Below are 22449 nucleotides of genomic sequence, written 5' to 3' on the forward strand. Positions count from 1 at the left end.
GCCTGGGAGACCCCTGGGTCCACACAAGGCTTCTCCCGTCAGCTGGCCACCTCCTGGCGCCCCAGACCCTGATGGAGGGGCCCCAGGCAGAGCAGAGAGGGTGGAGGAGGGCAGGGGGGAGGGCGGGGGTGGGGGCCTCCGGGGGCTTTGTTGGGCAGGTCAGGGGACAGGTCTTTTCCCAGAGGAAGGCTCAGCGTCAGAGGCACGACCACGGAAGCACGGTGGGAACACGACCTGGTGCTCGACATGGTTTCCAACAGCTTTACTGAAGTGTAACCGTAATTCGATAAACTGCGGCACGCGAGCGCCAGCGGCTCGGCGTGGCCGGGCCCGTTGCCCTGCGCTGCCCCGGGCTGGGGGTGCCGTCTCGTGCCGGCGGCTGTGGCAGTATGCGTTTCCTCGAGCACGCGTGACACCGCGTCTTTTCGTGAGCTCAGCAGCCCCCGGTCCGCGCTCTTCTGTGCTCTACGGTGAACATCAACGTATGTTATTTTGCTGTTCCTCTCAGTTTGTTGTGTCCTTACTGAGTTTTGAGAGTTCTTTCTGTTCAGTTCAGTTCAGTTGCTCAGTCGTGTCCGACTCTTTGTGACCCCACGGACTGCAGCACGCCAGGCCTCCCTGTCCATCACCAGCTCCCGGAGTTCACTCAGACTTGTGTCCTTTGAGTCAGTGATGCCATCCCACAATCTCATCCTCTGTCGTCCCCTTTTCCTCCCGCCTTCAATCTTTCTCAGCATTGGGGACTTTTCCAATGAGTCAGCTCATCTGGTGGCCAAAGTATTGGAGCTTCAGCTTCAGCATCAGTCCTTCCAATGAATATTCAGGACTGATCTCCTTTAGGATGGACTGGCTGGATCTCCTTGCAGTCCAGGGGACTCTCAAGAGTCTTCTCCAACACCACAGTTCAAAAGCATCAATTCTTCGACACTCAGCTTTCTTTATAATCTAACTCTCACATGCATACATGACTATTGGAAAAACCATAGCCTTGACTAGATGGACCTTTGTTGACAAAGTAATATCTCTGCTTTTTAATATGCTGTCTAGGTTGGTCATAACTTTCCTTCCAAGGAGTAAGTGTGTTTTAATTTCACCATCTGCAGTGATTTTGGAGCCCCCAAAAATAAAGTCTGACACTGTTTCCACTGTTTCCCCATCTATTTGCCATGAAGTGATGGGACCAGATGCCATGATCTTTGTTTTCTGAATGTTGAGCTTTAAGCCGATTTTTTCACTGTCCTCTTTCACTTAGGCAACTTGCCAAATTCAATTCGTTAGACACAATCGTTTTTATCAAGATTTCTTCAGATTTTCTACACAGATGATGTCATCTGTGAATAAAGCCAGTTTTCTGTCTCCTTTCTAATCAGATGTCTTTTACCTGTTTTTTTGCATTTCTGCGCTGGGGAGGACCTCCAGTACAATGTTGAATTGAAAAGTTGCCAGAGGGTGTTTTTGCCTTGTTCAGGTCTCAGAGGGAAACCATTGATAAAAGTATTTACCATTAAGTGTGACGTTGGGTTTTCAGGTTCCTAGATGCCCTTTCCCCAGGGTCAGGAAGTTCCCTTTTATTCCTAGTTTGCTGGGCCTTTCTCAGATACTTTTCCTGCATCTTTTGGGAGGGTCGTATAGTTTCAATTTTTTAGTCTGTTAATGTGATAAACTACATTGATTGATATTCACACGTTAAGCCCACCTTGCCTTCTTGGGGCGAACCTTACTTGGTCACTCGCTATTATCCTTTGTTTGTATTCAGTTCAGTTCACTCACTCAGTCGTGTCCGACTCTTTGCGACCCCATGAATCGCAGCACGCCAGGCCTCCCTGTCCATCACCAACTCCAGGAGTTCACCCAAACTCATGTGCATCAAGTCGGTGATGCCGTCCAGCCATCTCATCCTCTGTCGTCCCCTTCTTCCTGCCCCCAATCCCTCCCAGCATCAGGGTCTTTTCCAATGAGTCAACTCTTCGCATGAGGTGGCCAAAGTATTGGAATTTCAGCTTCAGCATCATTCCGTCCAAAGAACACCCAGGGCTGATCTCCTTCAGAATGGACTGGCTGGATCTCCTTGCAGTCCAAGGGAGTCTCAATAGTCTTCTCCAACACCACAGTTCAAAAGCATCAATTCTTTGGCGCTCAGCTTTCTTCACAGTCCAACTCTCACATCCATACATGACCACTGGAAAAACCATAGCCTTGACTAGACGAACCTTCGTTGGCAAAGTAATGTCTCTGCTTTTTAATATGCTGTCTAGGTTGGTCATAACTTTCCTTCCAAGGAGTAAGCATCTTTTAATTAATTTCATGGCTGCAATCACCATCTTCAGTGATTTTGGAGCCCCCAAAAATAAAGTCTGACACTGTTTCCACTGTTTCTCCATCTGTTTGCCATGAAGTGATGGGACCGGATGCCCTGATCTTCGTTTTCTGAATGTTGAGTTTTAAGCCAACTTTTTCACTCTCCTCTTTCACTTTCATCAAGAGGCTTTTGGGTTCCTCTTCACTTTCTGCCATAAGGGTGGTATCATCTGCATATCAGAGGTTATTGATATCTCTCTTGGCAATCTTGATTCTAGCTTGTGCTTCTTCCAGCCCAGCGTTTCTCATAATATACTCTGCATATATGTTAAATAAGCAGGGTGACAGTTGTTTGTATTGTTGGCTTCAATTTGCTAAAGTTTCGTTTAGGACTTTGCACTGATTATGAGGAATGCTCGTCAGTGCTTTTCTTGTGATGCTCTTTTAAGATTTGGGTATCAGAGTATGCTGAGCTCATCGAATGGGTTGGGGAGCAGTGCCACTCACTGAATTCTCCACAAGATTTTGTGTAGAAGTGGTATTATTTCTGCCTTGAATATTAGGTAGAATTCACCAGTGATGCCATCTGGGGCCCCTGGGAGGTCCTGCTGACCTTGTGAATGGGGGAGGCAGCCATGAGGGCCCCGGGAGGGGAGGTCGTGGGGAGTGTGGAGGGCCCTGGGACCCCAGCGCGTGGATCTGTGTTGGTGTTTGGCGGAGGACTGGCTTAGTCTCCAGTCTTGTGGGACTCCAGTGGGAAGGATTGCAGTTTGCCGCGCGTCTATCATAGGCCAGGCACGGTCCCCTTCAGGGCACTATCTCTGGTCCTTGCCAGGGATTAACAGTCATCTCCATTTTAAAGAAGAAAGCAGTGAGGCCTGAAACCATCCAGGAAGAGATGGCGTGTGAGCAAGAGCACGGTGTGCTCGAGTGTGGCGCTCGGAGACCTCTGCTGTCCCCGGGGTCACGAGCATGCGCACGTATGTCACGCTGGGGCCCACACCCACGTGTGCCCATCAGCTACCCCGCTGGGTCCTGCCTGCCCGCTCTCTGTGTGCGTGCCGCCATCCTGGCCCCTACCCAGGGCCACAGGGGTGGGCCAGTGAAGACCGAGGTCCTTCCCTGGGCTCCCGGGGGGCTGAGGGCTCCAGGGGTGCAGGCCCCCGACTCCCCTCCCCACCCCTGGGCGGACAGACAGGTGCCCAGGGGTCCCTGCTGGCCGTGGGAAGGGGATGACGGCTCTGCTCGGTCAGCGGGCAGTCCAGCCGGACGAGTTGCAGGGCTTTCCCACAACAATGGCCTCTCCTTAACGTGTGACACACCTGGGATTTCACTTTTTAAATCTTTTCGTTGAAAATTGAAAGATGAAAAAAATAAAAGTGAAAGATGAACAGGATTTATTTTCAAAGGGATACACAGAGAACGCACAGGTAAATGACCGCTTGTAAGAACCTGAGCTCTAGCGCGACGTTCTGGAAACGGGTTTGAGACCCCACGCGGAACCAGGTCTGGGCGCCATCGGGGCTGGGATACGTCACTGGGGTCGCGGCCCGTCCTCAGAGGAGGTGAAAGTTGGGGCTTATTTGGGCGGAAAAGGTCACCGTCCTGGACGGTGAGCCCTCGAGTCGTCCTTCTGTGCCCCGCAGTCTGTGCTCAGAACTGGAAGAAACACGCTTGGTCTCCGGCACCTGCGCTTTCCTGGGGGGTCGTCACTGCAGTTCTGAGCGGCCCCCACCCCCTCCCGGATCAGGGCCCCCAGGCTGGGTGGCTCCTTTGTCACCACGGGAGGACGCAGGGCCCAGGCCGGGGGGAGGGAGACCCCCGCAGGCGCCCCGTCTCTGAGTCACATGTCTGGCCTGCTCGCTTCTTCGAACGCGTCCAGAGACTCGCAGGTTCGTCTGTGTGGTGTCGTAGCTGGAACAGCTCGCAATGCTATTATTTTCCCAGGTTGTGTTTTCTCTTATTTCGTAGACCTCTAGAACGTCAGGATGACAACGTCCTTTTTCTGCAAAAGGCTCTTTTTTTTTCCCCTCCTCTGACAGTGGGATCGGACACTTGCCGTGTGTCCCTGTCCAGCGTGCACTTTGGGAGGTTTGCTGCAGTACCTTTGACCGTGGGCAGAGACACAGGCTGTATGAGACGTTCGGGGTTCATGTCACTGTCTAGAACTGCACAGTATTTTGCTACCAGAAGAACGATGCTTCCTAGTAATTTAGGCCTCAGGGGAGTTGTGACAGGGGATTTGTCCTGCCTTCTGTAAAAGACAGTGGCAGCAAACAGCTGGAACGCAGCTGGGCTTCGGTACACAAGGCGCCAGGTTTTCCTACATCCTGGTGAGCAGGGGATCTGACGCTGAGTGACCGTGCAGACACAGCGGTGACGGGAGTGCAGCCTCCCCGGGGGTGCGGGGAGCCCTTGGCGGGCGGGGCCCCCACGCCTTCACCCTTGCCGCTCCCAGCTGCCATCCCTCTGCCTCGGGGGCTCCAGCCACGTCCCACCCACACCCTTCCTGCCCCCACTGCAGATGTGAACCGCTGGGCGCCAGCCGGCCTCTCAGCTCCACCTTTAAGCCGCTTGGCTCTAGACTGGGCTCTTGGGCCCACACACAGGGTCTGATTCTTACCTGGGACCCTCTTCCGTGTCCCCAGTCTGTCTGTCCAGCAGCTGCCCACAGAGGACCTGTGCCCTTCCAAAAGAGTGACCACCCTGGGCCATGTTCCTGGTGTTTCTGGTGCCCAAGTAATGCCCATCCACTGGCCCTGGGGAGCAGGCTGACCCAGCCAGGCCCCAGGCTCAGCCCCCAGGTGCGGTCCCGGGCCCAGCCTCCGTGCTCTGTCCGTTTGCTCCCTGTGGCCCTTCCAGGCCTCAGCGGGCTCCCTGTGGGCAGCGGGCTCCCTGTGGGCGGCAGCGGGCTCCCTGTGGGCGGCAGCGGGTTCCCTGTGGGCGGCAGCGGGGGCAGCGGGCTCCCTGTGGGCGGCAGCGGGGGCAGCGGGCCCCCTGCGGGCGGCAGCGGGCTCCCTGTGGGCGGCAGCGGGCCCTCTGTGGGCGGCAGCGGGCCCCCTGCGGGCGGCAGCGGGCTCCCTGTGGGCGGCAGCGGGCTCCCTGCGGGCGGCAGCGGGCTCCCTGTGGGCGGCAGCGGGGGCAGCGGGCTCCCTGTGGGCGGCAGCGGGGGCAGCGGGCTCCCTGCGGGCGGCAGCGGGCCCCCTGCGGGCCGCAGCGGGCCCCCTGCGGGCGGCAGCGGGGCCCCTGCGGGCCGCAGCGGGCTCCCTGCGGGCGGCAGCGGGCTCCCTGTGGGCGGCAGCGGGCACCCTGTGGGCGGCAGCGGGCACCCTGTGGGCGGCAGCGGGCTCCCTGTGGGCCTCAGCGGGCTCCCTGTGGGCGGCAGCAGGCCCCCTGCAGGCAGCCCCTTATTGATTTTTCTGCCTCGGACCAGTCTTTTTTATGGAGCCTTTGGCTCTCTTTCCACAGACACACACTCACTCACTCACACACTCACTCACACACACACACGTCCCCTCTGCAGAGCAGCTGGAGAGGGCGTGGGTTGGAGGCTGCAGTTGCGATCTGCCCCAGCCACCGCCCATGGGCCAGCCTTGGCTTCAGTCTTCTGGGAGAGTTCACTGGTCTCTCTGTTTATTTATTTGGAGTCTGCGTGGGGTCTTACTTGCAGCATGTGGCCTCTAGTTCCCTGACCAGGGATCGAACCGGGTTCCTCTACATTGGGAGCATGGAGTCTTAGCCGTGGACCACCGGGGGAGTCACAGACGTCACTGCTCTTTCAAGACATAACATGAGCCCCGGGCTTGGCGGCTCTCAGAGCTCTGCCCACGGTCAGGGCACCGCCCCAGGCTCCTTGCAGGTGAGCTGTGTGCTGCCACGTCATCTGGTTCAGAAAGGCTTCTCCACCTCCAGGGCTTTATCTGCGGGGCTGGGGCCCCAGAGGGTGCCGTCCCTCCACTAAGAAACAGCCTCTGTGCCTCAAGAGGGCTGCAGTGGCACCTGCTGCAGGCGCGTCCTCTCCTCAGCCTAAGCTAGTCTTCTGGTCCCAGAAGTAGTACTTGATCTTAGAAGACACTTTGGAAAAATACCAACTTATTCATAGTCATACTATTCAGATAAATGTAATGTTAATGCTTTACATTGACTATATTTTGCAATACCTCATTTATGTACATATGATAGCTCTAATTTTTAAAATGCTACCTTTTTATTTAATATTTCAGCATTTCCAGCATCATTAACTGTCCTTCCTGGAAACCTCTGACCTAATTTACTGAATCAACCCACTGTTGATGGGCATCTAGCTTGAGCTATTTCTTGAATATGCCTTTGCTAAAATGATTACAAGAAAAACATCCTTTTATTCTTTTTAAAGTGCACAGTTCAGTGGCTTTTAGCACATGCCCAGAGTTGTGCAAACGCCACCACTGTCCACTCTCAGAACGTTTTCATCACCCCTTAAAGAAACCCCAAATATTTCCCCAGTAAAACCTCCAGTCGCTGGCAACCATTAATCTACTTTATGTCTCCATGGATTTGCCGAGACTTTTCTACACTTTTCAAAGAAATGAAATCCTACAAGTGACCTTTGTAACTGGCTTCTGTCATGGCTTAATGTTTTCAAGCTTCATCTGCATTGTAGCACCTAACGGTACTTCATTCCTTTCTGTGGCCAAAGATTAATTCCATTGCACGGCTAGACGACATGTTGTTTATCTGTTTATCAGTTGACCTACATTTGAGTTGCTTCCGTTGTTAGGCTAGTATGTGTGAACATCCATGTACAGATGCTTGTGTGAATCTATGCTTCAGTCCTGGGTAGCCACCTTGAAGTGGAATTGCTGGGTCATTCAGCATGGGGAACTGCTGACGGGTTTTCCAGAGTGCCTGCAGCATTTTAGGTTGTTGCCAGGAATCCACAAGGGCTCCAATTTCTCCAGATCTTCACCCACGCTTGTTTTTTTCCGTTTTCTTTTAAAATTATTATAGTCATCACGATGGGTATGAAATGGCACATTATTGTTTTAATTTTCATTTCCCAAATGACTAATGACGTTAAGCATCTTTTCATGCGTTTACTGGCTGTTTATATAGTTTCTTTGGAAAAATGTCTTTTCAGATACATTGCCCATCCTTTAGTTGGGTGATTTATCTTCTTTTTGTTGAGTTGTAAGAATCCTTTCTATATTCCAGGAACTATACACCCTTGGGCTTCCGTGGTGGCTCAGAGGTTAAAGCGTCTGCCTGCAATGCGGGAGACCTGAGTTCAATCCCTGAGTTGGGAAGATGCCCTGGAGAAGGAAATGGCAACCCACTCCAGTATTCTTGCCTGGAGAATCCCATGGACAGAGGAGCCTTGTGGGCTGCAGCCACGGGGTCGCAAAGAGTTGGACACGACTGAACGACTTCACTTTCATACACCCTTGGCAGACACATGCTTTGAAAAATGTTCTTGCATTTTGTCGAGTTTTCCACTATCTTGATGATATCTTTTGAAGCACAAAACTTTTAATTTTAATTTTTGGGTGAACCTGTGTTTCAGTTCTCTCGGGTTGATGCTCAGAGTGGAATTGCTGGGTCATTCCTCATGAGGAACTGCTGATGTTTGTCTTTGGCTGCTGTGTTTTTCATGTCACACCTAAGAAATTATTGCCTAATCCAAGACCACAAAGACTCATGTTTGTTGTAAAAGTGTTAGCTCTTACGTATAGTCTTTGATCTGTTTGAGCCAATTTTTGTATGTGGTGTAACATGAAACTTCATTATTTTGCATGTGGAAACGCAGTTTTCCCAGACCACTAACATTTTTATTGAAGTACAGTTGATTGACAATATTATATTGGTTTCTGGTATATAACATAGCAATATCTGTATAGGTTATCCTCCATTTAAACTATTATAAGATACTGGCTGTGTTCCCTGTGCTACACAATATACCTTGTGGCTCATTTCTTTTACATTTCGTAGCTTCTGCCTCTGAACCCCCTGCCCCATCTCACCCCTGTCTCACCCCTTCCCATCTCCCGCTCCCCACTGGTGACGACTAGCTTGCGCTCTGTACCCGTGACTCTGTTCCTGCTTTGTTATATCCATACATTTGTTGAATTCTTGGGTTCTGCATACTCACTGCACATTCACTCATTCACGTGGCGTAATGCCTGCCGTGTCAGCCATGCCGTTGAAACTGACAGAGTTTCGTTCTTTTCTTGTGGCTGAGGAATATTTCACTTTATATCTGCTTCGCATCTTCTTCATCCATTCAGCTGTTGATGGGCACTTGTGTTGCTTCCGCATCTTGGCTGTTGTAAATAATCCTGCTATGAACACTGGGTCGCATGCATCTTCTCTAGTAAGTGTTTCGCATTCTTAGGTATACACCCAGGAGTAGAATCGATGGGCCCTACGGTGGTTCTAGTTCTCGCTCTGTGAGGAACCTGCACGCCGTTTTCCAGGGTGGTGTGCCAACTCGCATTCCCACCAGCGGTCTAGGAGGTTCGCTTTTCCTCTAGTTCTCGCTCTGTGAGGAACCTCCACGCCGTTTTCCAGGGTGGTGTGCCAGGTCGCATTCCCACCAGCGGTCTAGGAGGTTCGCTTTTCTTCGCATCCTCGGCAACACTTGTTGTTTTTGATCCTTTGCATGACGGCCATTCTGACAGGTGGGAAGTGATATCCCGTGGCTTTGATTTACATTTCTCAGATGATTAGCAATATTGAGCATCTTTGCGTGTGCTCTTCGTTTGTATGTCTTCAGGAAAACATCTTTAAAATCTTCAGTCCATTTCCTGGGGTTTCCTTGTTGGCTCAGTGCTAAAGAATCCACCTGCCAATGCAGGAGACATGGGTTTGATCCCTGGGTCAGAAAGATCCCCTGGAGACAGAAATGGCAACTCACTCCAGTATTCTTGCCCAGGAAATCCCATGGACAGAGGAGCCTGGCAGGCTACAGTCCATGGGGTTGCAAAATAGTCAGACATAAATTAACAACTAAACAACAGGAATTTCTAATCCATTTTCTAATCCAGTTGTTTATTTTTTCACATCGCATTGTATGAGCTGTTTATATATTTTGGATATTAACCCCTGTGTATCATTTGCAAATGTTTTCGCCCATTCAGTTGGTTATCTTTTCATTTTGTCAATGGTTTCATTTGCTGTGCAAAAGCTTTTAGGTTAACTTGGTCCTGTGTATTTATTTTTGCTTCTGTCTCCCTTGCCTTGGGTTTTTGGTGGCCATTCAGTCGTGTCTGACTCTTTGCAACCCCCTGGACTGCAGCACGCCAGGATCCTCTATCTTCCGCTGTCTCCTGGAGTTCGCTCAAATTCACGTCCATTGAGTCAGTGATGCTATCTAACCATCAACATATCCAAAAACAATCGCTACAGCTTATGTCAAGAAGTGTTCTGCCAAAGTTTTCTTTTAGAAGTTTTTTAGTTTCCAGTCGTACATTTAGGTCTTTAATCAATTTTGAGTTTATTTTTATGTATAGTGTGAAAACAATGCTCTATGACTAATCTCACTTCTTTATATGTAGCTTCCAGTTTTCCCAGCACCGCTTATTGTAGAGACAGTTTTTCTCCATCTCAGAACCGTCTTTTGAAAAGACCATTCTTTCCTTATTGGGTGACCTTGACACCCTTTGGGAAGATCAGTCGGGCACAAACTCCTGGGTTCATTTCTGGACTGGCAGTTTTATTGCCTTCTCACGGCTCCCATGCCAGCGCCGGTCTCGTTCACTGTCGTTAAATTATACGTCATGTGAGTCCTCCCACTTTGCTTTTTTTCTTTTTCAAGATTGTTTCAGCTGTTCTGAGTCACTGCATTTCTGTATGAATTTTAGGATCAGCTTGTCAACTTCTGCGTGGAAAAGGAAATTTTATTTATATTTTGATATGGATTCCATTGAACCTATAGACCAGTATTGGGGGTATTGCCATGTTAATGATATTCAGTCCTCAACCATGAACACAAGCTGTGTTTCCATTTATTTAGGTCTAATTTATTTCAGTGATGTTTTATAGTTTTCCATAACTCTTATGGAGAAATGCATCAATAACCTCAGATATGCAGGTGACTCCACCCTTGTGTCAGAAAGCGAAGAGGAACTGAAGAGCCCTTTGATGAAGGTGAAAGAAGAGAGTGAAAAAGCTGGCTTAAAACTCAACATTCAAAAGACTAAGATCATGGCATCTGGTCCTGTCACTTCATGGCAAATAGATGGGGAACCAATGGAAACAGTGGCAGGCTATTTTCTTGGGCTCAAAAATCACTGCAGATGGTGACTGCTGCCATGAAATTAAAAGACGCTTGTTTCTTGAAAGAAAAGCTATGACAAACCTAGACAGCGTATTAAAAAGCAGAGAAATAACTTTGCCAGCAAATATCCATATAGTCAAAAGGTATGGTTTTTCCAATAGTCATGTATGGAAGTGAGAGTTGGACTATAAATAAAGCTGGGCGCCACAGAATTGATTCTTTTGAACTGTGGTGTTGGAGAAGACTCTTGAGAGTTCCTCGGACTGCAAAGAGATCAAACCAGTCAATCCTAAAGGAAATCAGTCCTGAATATTCATTGGAAGGCCTGATACTGAAGCTCTTAATACTTTGGCCACCTGATGTGAAGAGACAACTATTGGAAAAGATCCTGATGCTGGGGAAGATTGAAGGCATGAGAGAAGGGGGCGACAGAGGATGAGATGGTTGGATGGCATCACCGACTCGATGGACATGAGTTTGAGTAAACTCTGGAAGACAGTGAAGGTCAGGGAAGCCAGGCATGCTGCCATTCATGGGGTCACAAAAGTCAGACACAATTTAGTGACTGAACAACAAAGGGCGAACTGAATGGTGTTGATATATGATATAGTGTGTGTGTGTGTGTGTGTCCGTGTGTGCTCAGTCATTTAGTCGTGTCTGACTCTTTGTGACCCCATGGACTGTAGCCCGCCAGGCTCCTCTGTCCATGGGATTATCCCAGTAAGAATATTAGAATGGATTGCCATGCCATCCTCCAGGGGATCTTCCCAACCCAGGGATCGAACCTAGTCTCCTGCACTGGCAGGCAGATTATTTACCGTCTGAGCCACCTGGGAAACCATATATATATATATATATATATATCGGAGAAGGCAATGGCACCCCACTCCAGTACTCTTGCCTGGAAAATCCCATGGACAGAGGAGCCTGGTAGGCTGCAGTCCATGGGGTCGCTAAGAGTCAGGCATAACTGAGTGACTTCCCCTTCACTTGTCACTTTCATGCACTGGAGAAGGAAATGGCACCCCACTCCAGTGTTCTTGCCTGGAGAATCCCAGGGACGGGGGAGCCTGGTGGGCTGCCGTCTGTGGGGTCGCACAGAGTCGGACACGACTGAAGTGACAGCAGCATATATGTATATATGGTATATATCAATAAAGCTGTTACTGTTAAAGACCCAGTTATATTAAGTATGGTAGCAATTTTAAAAAATCTTATTTGCATTCGCTTCAGGATTTAAATATTTGGAATAAATGTAACAAAAAAAAAATACAAGAGTTATAGTCAGTTCAGTCACTCAGTTGTGTCCGACTCTTTGCGACCCCATGGCCTACAGCACACCAAGCTTCCCTGTCCATCACCAACGCCTGGAGCTTGCTCAAACTCATGTCCATCAAGTTGGTGATGCCACCCAACCATCTCATCCTCTGTCGTCCCCTTCTCCTACTGCCTTCAAGATCTTTCCCGCCATCAGGGTCTTTTCTAAGAAGTCAGTTCTTCCCATCAAGTGGCCAAAGTCTTAAGAGCTTCAGCTTCAGCATCAGTCCTTCCAATGAATATTCATGACTGATGTCCTTCAGAATGGACTGCTTGGACCTCCTTGTAGTCCAAGGGACTCTCAAGTCTTCTCCAACACCACAGTTCAAAAGCATCAATTCTTCGGCACTCAGCTTTCTTCATAGTCCAACTCTCACATCCATACATGACCACTGGAAAAACCATAGCCTTGACTAGACAGACCTTTGTTGGCAAAGTAATGTCTCTGCTTTTTAATATGCTGTCTAGGTTTGACGTAGCTTTTCTTTCAAGAAACAAGCGTCTTTTAATTTCACGGCAGCAGTCACCATCTGCAGTGATTCTGGAGCCCAAGAAAATAAAGTCTGTCACTGTTTCCATTGGTTCCCCATCTATTTGCCATGAAGTGATGGGACCAGATGCCATGATCTTCATTTTCTGAATGTGGAGCTTTAAGCCAGCTTTTTCACTCTCCTCTTTCACTTTTATCAAGAGGCTTTTTAGTTCCTCTTCACTTTCTGCCATAAGGGTGGTGTCATCTGCATATCTGAGGTTATTGATATTTCTCCTGGCAATCTTGATTCCAGCTTGTGCTTCCTCCAGCCCAGCGTTTCTCATGATGTACTCTGCATATAAGTTAAATAGGGTGACAATATACAGCCTTGATGTACTCCTTACCCAATTTGGAACCAGTCTGCTTTTCCATGTCCAGTTCTAACTGCTGCTTCTTGAGCTGCCTACAGGTTTCATGGTTTGGTATTCCCATCTCTTGAAGAATTTTCCACAGTTTTGATCCACACAGTCAAAGGCTTTAGCGTAGTCAATGAAGCAGAAATAGATGTTTTTCTGGAATTCTCTTGCCTTTTCTATGATCCAACAGGTGTTGGCAATTTGATCTCTGGTTCCTCTGCCTTTCTAAATCCAGCTTGAACGTCTGGAAGTTCTCGGTTCACGTATTGCTGAAGCCTGGCTTGAAGGATTTTGAACATTGCCTTGCTAGCATATGAAATGAGTTCATAACTCTTGCTGTACATCTGAAACTAACACAACGTTGTAAATCAACTGTGCTTCATTTTTTAATTATTAAAAATACACACTATAAAAGTATACAGTTTAATGTAATTCTAACCTATTGTATTGATGCCAAACCATCAATGCTATTGGCCATCTAGACTTTTCAGTTCCATTTCCTTTCTTTCCCCTGTCCTAAATCTTTTTTCCTCTACTTTTTAATTTTGGCAAAATACATATAACACAAAATTTACCATTTAAACAGTATTTAAGTGTACAATTCAGTGACATTATGCACATTCACAGTGTTGTATGATTATCACCACTTTTTCCAGAACTTTCTCATCATCCCAAACTGAAACTCTGTCCCCACTAAAGCCCCCCTTCCCTGACCCCTGGCACCCACCACTCTGTCTCTGTGCATCTGACTCCTGTAGGGACCTCGTGTAAGGGGCGTCAGACAGTGACTGTCCCCTTGTGACCGGCTTGTTTCACTTAGCATAATGCCCTAAAGGTTCATCCATATCGTAGCTGGTGTCAGAATCTTACTCCTTTTTAAAGCTGAATAATATTCCCGTGTGGCTGGACCGCAGTTTGTTTACCCATCATCTGCTGATGGGTGCTCGGTTGTTACACCTTTTGCTTCTTGTGAGTAAGCTGCTGTGAACGTTCGTGTGTAAGCATTTGTTTGGGTTCCTGCTTTCAGATCTCCTGGGTGAGGCTGTGAGCTGAGCCGGGGTTGTTGACGGACGTGGACCCTGGACAGTGACACTCACCCCGTTTCCTTACTCAGCTCCCAGGGAGGGCGCGGCCAGGGTCACACCCCCAAGTGGAAAGCCAGGGGCTTCGTCTTGGGGACGAGACAGGCAGTCCGGGCAGGGAGGGCTCTCGGTCATCACGAGGGTCTCAGCGGAGCAGGGTGTCAGCCTCTCCAGCACCTCCCATCACTCCTCCATGTTCTGGGGAAGCATTACACACTCAGAGACAGATGTTCCCGTTGCCCGAGTGTGTCAGTCAAACGCACCCCCACTTGACTGGGGAGGGGACCCTGAGAAGCCAGTCTGGGCCCCTTCCCCTGGCCCCCTGCACTGAACTCCCAGGCGCATCTCGTCTCCAAGCTTCCTGGTGGTTGGACGCCAAGAGAGATGCCCCTTAGTAAGACACCGTTTGGCTGCCCACCCATCTCTGCCGTTTGTAGGTGGGGGGCGCCCACGTCCACGAGGGGCCAGGGCCGCTCTCCCATCGCTTAGGCAGGCTGTGGCCTGATGTGATCTCGGTGGGCTGTCCTCCATGGCTGCTGGATTTTGCTGGGACTTCCAGAGCTGCCCCGCAGATGCTGCCGTGTGCACAGCTGCCCAGGGCGGACTCTCAGGTGCTTGCTGACCTTGGGCTGGGGGGACGTCAGCTCCACCAGTATGGCATCGGGGCCTCTCCCCATGGTCACTGGCCAATTCACTCCCAGCAGCCATGCAGGGGCCCGCTGTCTGAACCACCAGGGCCTCTCTCTGACACCGGGATCCCATGCATTTGAGGCCGACCTCCAGCTTGAAAAACCCCAACTTCCCCGCAGAAAAGCGAAAGCAGAGATACTGCAGGCCCCCAAAGGCAGCTTTTAAAAAATTATAGTGGAAAAAAAAATTATAGTGAATATTTCTAGATAGATAAAAGATTTCACATATGTGAAACCAGAGAGGAGGAAATGAATTCTGCAGCAGCGTACTCAATCAAACTTTTTGGCCAACCCAATAAAACCTTAGTAGCAAAAATGTCCAGGGGAAAATTGGGGGGGTGGGGAGGAAATTTCCAGAAAGTGGGAAAAACCGACGGGGTGAAGATGAGAGGGACATTATTTTAAGGACTGAAAGGTCAGCGCACGCACCCCTGCAGCTGGGTGAATGGACACCCAGACAGTCCAGCCTCAGCTGCGGCTGCTACTTGGGGCCTCGAGGTGACCCCTGAACAGCAGAGCTAACAGTGCCTGCAGCAGGGCCCCTGGGCCGGGGCCAGGGCGTGCGCGGGGGCCGGAGGGCTTGTCTCGGTGGAGAGCACCATGACCAGGGGCTGGAAACGACAGAAATCTCTCCTCTCAAAGGTTGGAGACCCGAGATCTGAACCTGGCGGGGCCACGCTCCCTCCGGAGGCTCTGGGCAGGGGTCCTTCCTGCATTTTCCAGCCTCCGGTGACTCTAGGAGTCCCCTGGCCTGTGACCTTGTTACCGAGATCTCTGTGTCATGGTCACTGGTCCTCCCCACTCCCCTCCTACTAAGACTCCTGGCCTCGGGTTACGGCCTCCAGAGAAGCCAGGACGTCTCCTCTCCAGGTCCTTAGCTTGGGGCTTCCCTCCTGGGCCGGCGGTTAAGAATCCACCGGGCAGTACAAGGGACACTGATTGGATCCCTGATCCGGGAAGGGCCCCCACGCCGAGGGACAAGTGAGCCCGCGACCCACGACTGCTGAAGCCCGAGGTCCCAGAGCTCACGTTGCACAAAGGACACCCCCCACGGCCACCAGGCCCGCGGCCACCGGGCACGCGGCCACCGGGCACGCGGCCACCGGGCACGCAGCCACTAGAGCGTAGCCCTCTCAGCACATCTAGAGAAAAGCCTGCCCGCACCCAAGACCCAGCACAGCCACAAAAATAACACTAAAAATCCTTACCTCGATTGCAAAGACCTTTTTCCAACTAAGGTCCCGCGGGGTTCCAGGTTCGGGCGTGGACACATGTTTTGGGGCCTGCCAGCCCCTGCAGAGGGTGTGAGTGGGGTGAGGACGCTTCCATAGGACGAGCTCAGCCCCCGGGGTTGGACCTGGGGCTCACCCAGGTGCGGGGTGGGGGGCCCTCCGGGCGGAAGTCTTGTCCCCCCTCACTGCCTGCAGCCAAGCCCCTGTGTTTCCTTCTCCGTGCAGCGGCTCTACGGCTGGTCCCTGCTCCCCAGACACGAGCAGCCCCGAGTCGGCACGCGTGGCCGTCAGAGAGGAGATGCGCTCCCGGTTCCGCGGCAGCCGGGACCTCATCCACCGCCTGTTTGTCTGTATCTCAGGTGCCCCGTCGCCCCAGGGTGGGCATGGGCTCGGGGGTACACGGTGGGTGGGCAGGCTTCAGGCAGTGGCTGGCGTGCTGCGGGAGTCTCCCCAGAAAGGTTGGGGTGCAGGCCCTGCCCAGGGGCTCCCTCACCACGTCACTTCCTTGCCCCAAGCCCCGAGAGGAGCCCAGCCAAGAGGTGGGCGTCGTGCGTCCTCAGGTCCTCCTCAGTGTCGGGGTGGGAGTCCAGGCCGGGCCTGGGTGCCCTCGCCACCCACCCGCGAGGTCCTGTTCAATCTGATGTCCCGACTGATCCTGTTTCCTTCCGTCCCCTGGGTGAGGGGGACGATGACTGCTTCATTTCCTGGGATTCAGAGAGGGGCGTGAGCGCAGCGGCTTTTTCACCTCCTGCCTTAGTTTTATGTGTTGTGAGTAGCTGGGGCAGGCACCTGATTTAGAAGCGTGGCTGTGTGGTGGGGTCTCCCTCCCTGCTGCCTGCCTGCCATCCAGCCCCTCCTCCAGCCACGTTCAGGCAGTGCCCCTCCTGCAGCCTTGTCCAGCCTTGTCCACCTGGCCCATCCTCTGACCCCAGGCCGTGGGGTGGAGCAGCGGAGGGCGCAGCCTGTGGACTGGCAGACGCTGCAGAGTCAGGGTCACAGTCCCGGGGTGTCACTCTGCACTGCCCAGGGTCCCACAGGCAGGGCCCCCAGCCAGGCCAGGCTCGGGGGTGACTCCGAGCCTCCATTCAAACATCTGGCAGAACCCACCGCAAATCCACGGGTCTGTCTTGCGGTCTGGGGAACAGCAGGCCCAGCAGGTGCCCGGCAGGGCTGCTGACACAGCAGGAAACCCTCCAGAACCGCTGGCCACAGTGTCGGCGTGGTGACGGGCCCCCGGGGGTAGGGGGCAGGTGCGGTCACCCCCTGGCCTTGCCGTGCACGCAGCCCCACCAGCCCTCGAAGAGCTTTTCACTGAGGAGGGCTGAGCCCACCCGCCTGAGGGATGAGGAAACCTCAGCCGGTGAGGGTGGGGGCAGCCCCAAGGGCCCCCCAGTCTGGGCAGGTCCCCAGAAGGGCTGGCCGAGGTGGCCATGATGGGGAAGGAGCTGCCACAGGGGTGGGCACACTTGGGGGTGCGGGGTCATCCCTCATTGAGGAGCCAGAGCCCTTTGGTGGCCGTGGCTGAGACCCCCAGGACAAAAGTATGAACGAGACTAACCGATGCCTGGGCGGGAGGGGGGCGTCGCTGCTGGGTCGTGGGCCCATCCTCTCCTTCCCTTGCCTACTGAACTTGGCTTCTGCCAGAGGGACTCTTGGGGGGCTGGGGAGCCACTTCCCGCCCTGGCTTATCCAAGGGCTGGTCTCTGGCCCTGAGCCACAGCTTGCTCAGCAGCCAGCAGCGCCTCCCCTGCCCTCCCCGCATCCCCCGCAGGCGTGGCCGACCAGCTGCAGACCAACTATGCCAGCGACCTGAGGAGCATCCTGAAGACCCTCTTTCAGGTCATGGCCACCAAGCCAGAGACGGACGACAAGGAAAAGCTGAAGAAAGGTGAGTGCCGGCGGCCGGGCTCGGAGGCGCGCCGCCCCCACCCAAGGAAGCCAGTGGAAACCTGCTCTCCCGGGCCACCCTTCTTGCATGACCACGCCCTGCGGGCGGAAGCCCCCAGCCGAACCAGGCTGTCCACTGGGGGGCGGAGGCATACCTCGCAGGCCCCGGGTACCCCGAGGCCACTGCCAGGAGCAGCGGCAGCAATCGCATACTGGCGAGGAGGCACGGTGCCCTTCCTCGAACAGACGGGACCCAGTGGTCCTGTGTCGCTTCTGCAGAATTCCGTCTGTCAGAGCAACGAGACGCCAGCCCAGAGTCTGGGAGGGGACACGGGTCCCCCTGCTCCAGGAGGAAGTGGCCCTCTGTGACCTGCCTCACACCAGAGTGCGCGCGCACACACACACACACACACACACACACACTGAATGGGCACCTGGGGAGGGAGCAGGGGTCAGGCAGGGGATGCTGAGGCAAGGGCCGGGTGGGGTCCCAGCGTGGGGGAGGGGAGCCACCCCTCTGGTGTCACCCCTCTTCGGGGCTGAGGCTCTGGTTCTGGGCAAGAGGCCCCCCATCCCAGGGGCTTCTGCTCAAGAGTGACAAGGCAGCCGGCCCAGGCCCCGGGGAGAAGTCTGTCCTGTGTACCCACCCAGCTCTGCCTCCCGAGGTCCGTTTTCCTGGGCCACACTGCCCCCATGTACCCGGGCATTCTGGGTGGGGCTACCTGAGGACCACTGCTGCTCAGGAAGGGCAGTGACATGGACGGCCTCTGCACGCAAGGAGTGTGGGCCCCAGGGCCGGGGCCAGGCCTGGTCCCCTGTCCGCCTCGGGGCCACGGTCCAGGGGGACCTGACCACACACAGACAGTGGATGGCTCCGGGGCCAGCTGCCCACGTGGGGGCACTCAGATGGACAGACTCCCAGGATTGGGTCAGCACCCTGCCTGCCAGGCAGTGGGTGAGGGCCCCGGTGACCCCTCCGCGGGTGGGACTGTGCAGTGGGGGCTGCCTTCCACTGGCCGCACCCAGGCATACTTCCCGGGCACGAGTGGTGGCCGGTTGAGCCCAGTGGCCACACTTTCTTCCAGTCACCCAGACCCTGCGGAGCGCGGCTCTGGAGGACTGTGCCCTGTGCCAGGAAACCCTGTCATCCTCTGAGCTCGCCGCCAAGACCCGAGACGGAGACTTGGAAGGTGCGTGAGGGGCGGGGGCCAGTGGGCTGAGCAGAGAGCCGGGACTCCATCTGGATGTCTCCCCTCTGCTCTGGCCTGCAGTCTGGCAGCAGCCCTCCTCCAGTGGGGGCCCCTCACCAAGGCCGTCAGGACGTGTGGCTCTCAGGGCAGGGCCTGGGAGTCCCCAGGATCCTCACTGTCCTCCTCAAGTAGGAGTCTGGATTTGCCTGTTGGAGCTGCCTCGTGGCCTGGCGTGACCCCAGGAGCTGACCAGTGATGTCCAGGCATCACTGGGACAGTCAGGGTTTTTCCACGGAGAGGGTGGACAGCGTGAGAGGAGGCCTCATTGCGGTGGGGGGGTGGGTGGTGAGCTGGGGCCAGAGCAGAAGCCTGGAGGGCAGAGTGGGAGGGGCAGGGGTCTGCAGGCTGCCGGAGGGGGAGGGCAAGTCCTCGGGCGCAGCTTGGGGAGGAGGGGCCGGAGACGGGGGCCGGAGACCAAGGTCTTTCCTGGGCGAGTGGCCTCGCCGGCGCCACGCTCGCGGCTGGTGCAGGGTGGGCACCTCATGTCTGGGGTGTCTCCCTGGACAAGGTGGCCCCGCCCCCGAATTCGAATTCCAGAGCAGATCCCCAGGGGCTCCCTCCAGTGAGCGCCTAGAGAAGGGAAAGGGGGTGAGACCAGTCGTGGGGGGCCGGCGCTGCACATGTGGGGGGCGGGGGCAGCCTCGGGGCGGAGCCAGCTTCGGGTGGGGCCATCCTGGGGGCGGAGCCAGCTCCGGGCGGGGACGGGGAAGGGGTATTCTAGGGGCGGGGCCAGCCTCGGGGCGGGACCATCCCCAGTTGCCCTCCCTCGCATCCCCTCCCCCACCTCCCTTGACCTGCCCTGGAGCCGGGTAGGGCGGGGCTGCCGGGGCGCCTGAGGCTCCAGCAGAGCCTTGATTGGGAGGTTGACAAAGGGGGTTGATTTCTTTCATCTGTCAGCCCCCGTGTTTGCCCGAGGACCCTGCCAGACTGGATGCCGGCCGGGAGAGGCTTGGGAGAGGGTGGCTTGGGTGCACCTCGCCCTGAGTCTTGGGGCGACCTGCAGGCTGCTGCCACAGGGGTCCGATCCACGCGCCTGGCCAGCAGTCCTGATACCTAGCCAGTAAGGAGCCTCGCGAGGACCGGAGGCTCCTGCATACTTCCAGCCTCCGACCCCCACCCCAGCCCACCGGCCCTCACTGCCGCCCCCCGCACCGCTGCCTCGGGCTGACCTGTCCCCCCACTGTCATTGTCACAGACCCGCCCGAGTGGGTCCCGGACGAGGCCTGCGGCTTCTGCACCGCCTGCAAAGCGCCTTTCACAGTGATCCGCAGGAAGCACCACTGCCGCAGCTGCGGGAAGGTAGGTGGGTGGGCGGCCGGGGCTGTCCCGCAGCCCCCGGGGCTGCCGCCTCAGACATCCCAGGGAGCGTCTGCAGACCCCGTGCCCAGGTCCAGGGGTCAGGACCAATGCCCCGGGGCTGGCGAGGACTTAGGAGTCCCGTGCAGAGAGACACCCGTGAGCCCTGGGCCCTTCTCGGACTTGGCACAGGGGTGGCCTTGGGCTTCCCGGGTGGCGCTGGCGGTAAAGAACCCGCCTGCCAATGCAGGAGGCATGGAGACCGGGGTTTGATCCCTGGGTCGGGAAGATCCCCTGGAGGAGGGCATGGCAACCCACTCCAGGATTCTTGCCTGGAGAATCCCATAGACAGAAGAGCCTGGTCCATGGGGTCAGCAAAGAGTCGGACACGACCGAGCGACCTAGCACGCATGAACGCGGCCTCGGGCACGCAGCCACTAAGTGCGATGGTGCAGTGCCCAGTCCTGGGCCCTTCAGACCTGGGGGTCTGGTGCGGGGGTGGGGGGCGGAGGGTCTGAATTGGAGCCTGCCGCAGCCTTGCTGTAAGGCCAGGACCCCCTTCCTCAGCCTGGCCTCTTGGTCAAGACCTGCCCCAGGTTTTCCTGAAGGTCCTGGCCTGGCGTTGGGGAGCGGGAGAGCCCCACCTGGCCCGGGTGGGAGGGACGTGCAGGCCGGCCGGCCAGGGCGCTCAGGGCTCTGCTCCCGCCCTTGCCGGCCGTCCCTCCGAGGCGCAGGGTTGCGGAGAGCCCCGGCCCGCTCACTCGGCCGCGCGCTCCCGCCTTCCAGATCTTCTGCTCGCGCTGCTCCTCGCACTCGGCGCCGCTGCCGCTCTACGGGCAGGTGAAGCCGGTCCGCGTGTGCACGCACTGCTACATGTTCCACGTCACGCCCTTCTACAGCGACAAGGCGGGCATCTGACACGGCGCGCGAGCCCGCGGGCCCCGCAGGACTCCAGGGAGGGGGCTCCGACGGCCGCGCCCCGCCTCTGCCACCCGGGCGGGCCGTCCGCTGGCCGGAGGGGCTTCGCCGCATCTCATCTACCTGCTGGCCCCGCCGCTGCGGGGGCTGCGGGCGCCCGGACTCCAGAACTCCAGTGCCTCCGCCCCCCGCCCGCAGGGCCCTCGGGCCTGGTGCAGAGGCCCACGGAGGTCAGCTGCAGCCAGCGCGGGGACCTGGGGTGCCAGGCCTGGGCCTGGGTGGGCCCCCCTGCCTTGCTGAGATGCCGTCTGAGGCTCAGCTGTAGCGGAAGGTCTGCTCTTCCTGGGCGGGTGATGCTCACCTACCGGAGAGGGGGCACTCAGAGCAGGCGCAGGGCTTCCCCCATAAGCTGGACGAACGGGGAAAGACCAGGCTGTCCTCTCTCTCCAGGGCCCTGCGCCCACAGCCCCCACCCCCTGCTCCCCTCAGGACCTTGCCTAAATCACATGTCTCATTTCTTGCTGGAGAGGGGACATGCAGAGCAGACCCTGTAGTCCTCTGAGCAAGTGGCCGGCCCTGCTGTGGTCTGCCCACCTTGGCCCTCAGGCTGACGGAGGGGGGCAGGGGGCGCCAAGCAGCAGGCAGAGATATCCCAGCTTCCGAGGCCAGGGCGCTCCAGGGGGCTGAGGACCCGGTGATGACCTCTCGGCTGCCATTACTCCCACCCCTCTGACCCCCTGGGACCCTGGCCCCAGAGCGGCCCCAGGCCCAGCACGGACACCTCCTCAGGCTTAAATCTCAGGCTTCACGTTGCGATGATGATTGCAGTTTTATTTTTAGAGAGAGGGCACACCTACTGCTTCTTTTATAGCATAAAATCCAATTACTGTTTGACAGTGGAATACACACGCACAAAAAACAGCGCGTGTGGGAGAAGAAAAGTATATAATGGAGGGTATATTATGTATTGAGATTATTTTTATTTTCTAAATGCTGTAATTCAAAACCATTTCCATAAATCTATTTAAGGATTGCAGACACTCTTGTTTCTCGTGTGAGCATGGATGGACTCCTTTTTCTCTGTCTGGGACGTGATGGGGTTCTTGCTCAAGTGCAGTGTCCTCCAGGAAACGAGGAGGGCTTCTGGTCTCCTGAGACAGTGGGAAGGCAGGACGTGGCTTCCCACCAGCCCCCAGGAGAAGGGTGACCAGCCCTTCCCCTACCCCATCCCACTCCCTGCGATGGGCTCCAGCCTCCCCCGCCCTGCGCGCCCACCCTGCCCAGCACCCCAGGCAGGCCAGCAGACAGGTGGACACCCACACGGGGCGGGGGCACAGG

The 22449-nt window shown here is 55.2% G+C and overlaps 1 protein-coding gene across 1 annotated transcript in view; it reads left to right on the plus strand.

Annotated features, from left to right (window-relative positions):
* Positions 1 to 22151, plus strand: part of ZFYVE28 (zinc finger FYVE-type containing 28) — a 99187-nt gene extending 77036 nt beyond the window's left edge. Inside the window, exons 9-13 of the mRNA XM_070791915.1 lie at positions 15986 to 16119; positions 17532 to 17648; positions 18733 to 18837; positions 20093 to 20196; positions 20980 to 22151. Of these exons, the coding sequence (XP_070648016.1) occupies positions 15986 to 16119; positions 17532 to 17648; positions 18733 to 18837; positions 20093 to 20196; positions 20980 to 21111 (592 nt within the window). The 3' untranslated portion in view covers positions 21112 to 22151. The remainder of the gene's footprint in view (positions 1 to 15985; positions 16120 to 17531; positions 17649 to 18732; positions 18838 to 20092; positions 20197 to 20979) is intronic.
* The last annotated feature ends 298 nt before the right edge of the window (positions 22152 to 22449 follow it).

Source organism: Bos indicus, chromosome 6, assembly GCF_029378745.1.
Source record: "Bos indicus isolate NIAB-ARS_2022 breed Sahiwal x Tharparkar chromosome 6, NIAB-ARS_B.indTharparkar_mat_pri_1.0, whole genome shotgun sequence".
NCBI classification, from domain to species: domain Eukaryota; kingdom Metazoa; phylum Chordata; class Mammalia; order Artiodactyla; family Bovidae; genus Bos; species Bos indicus.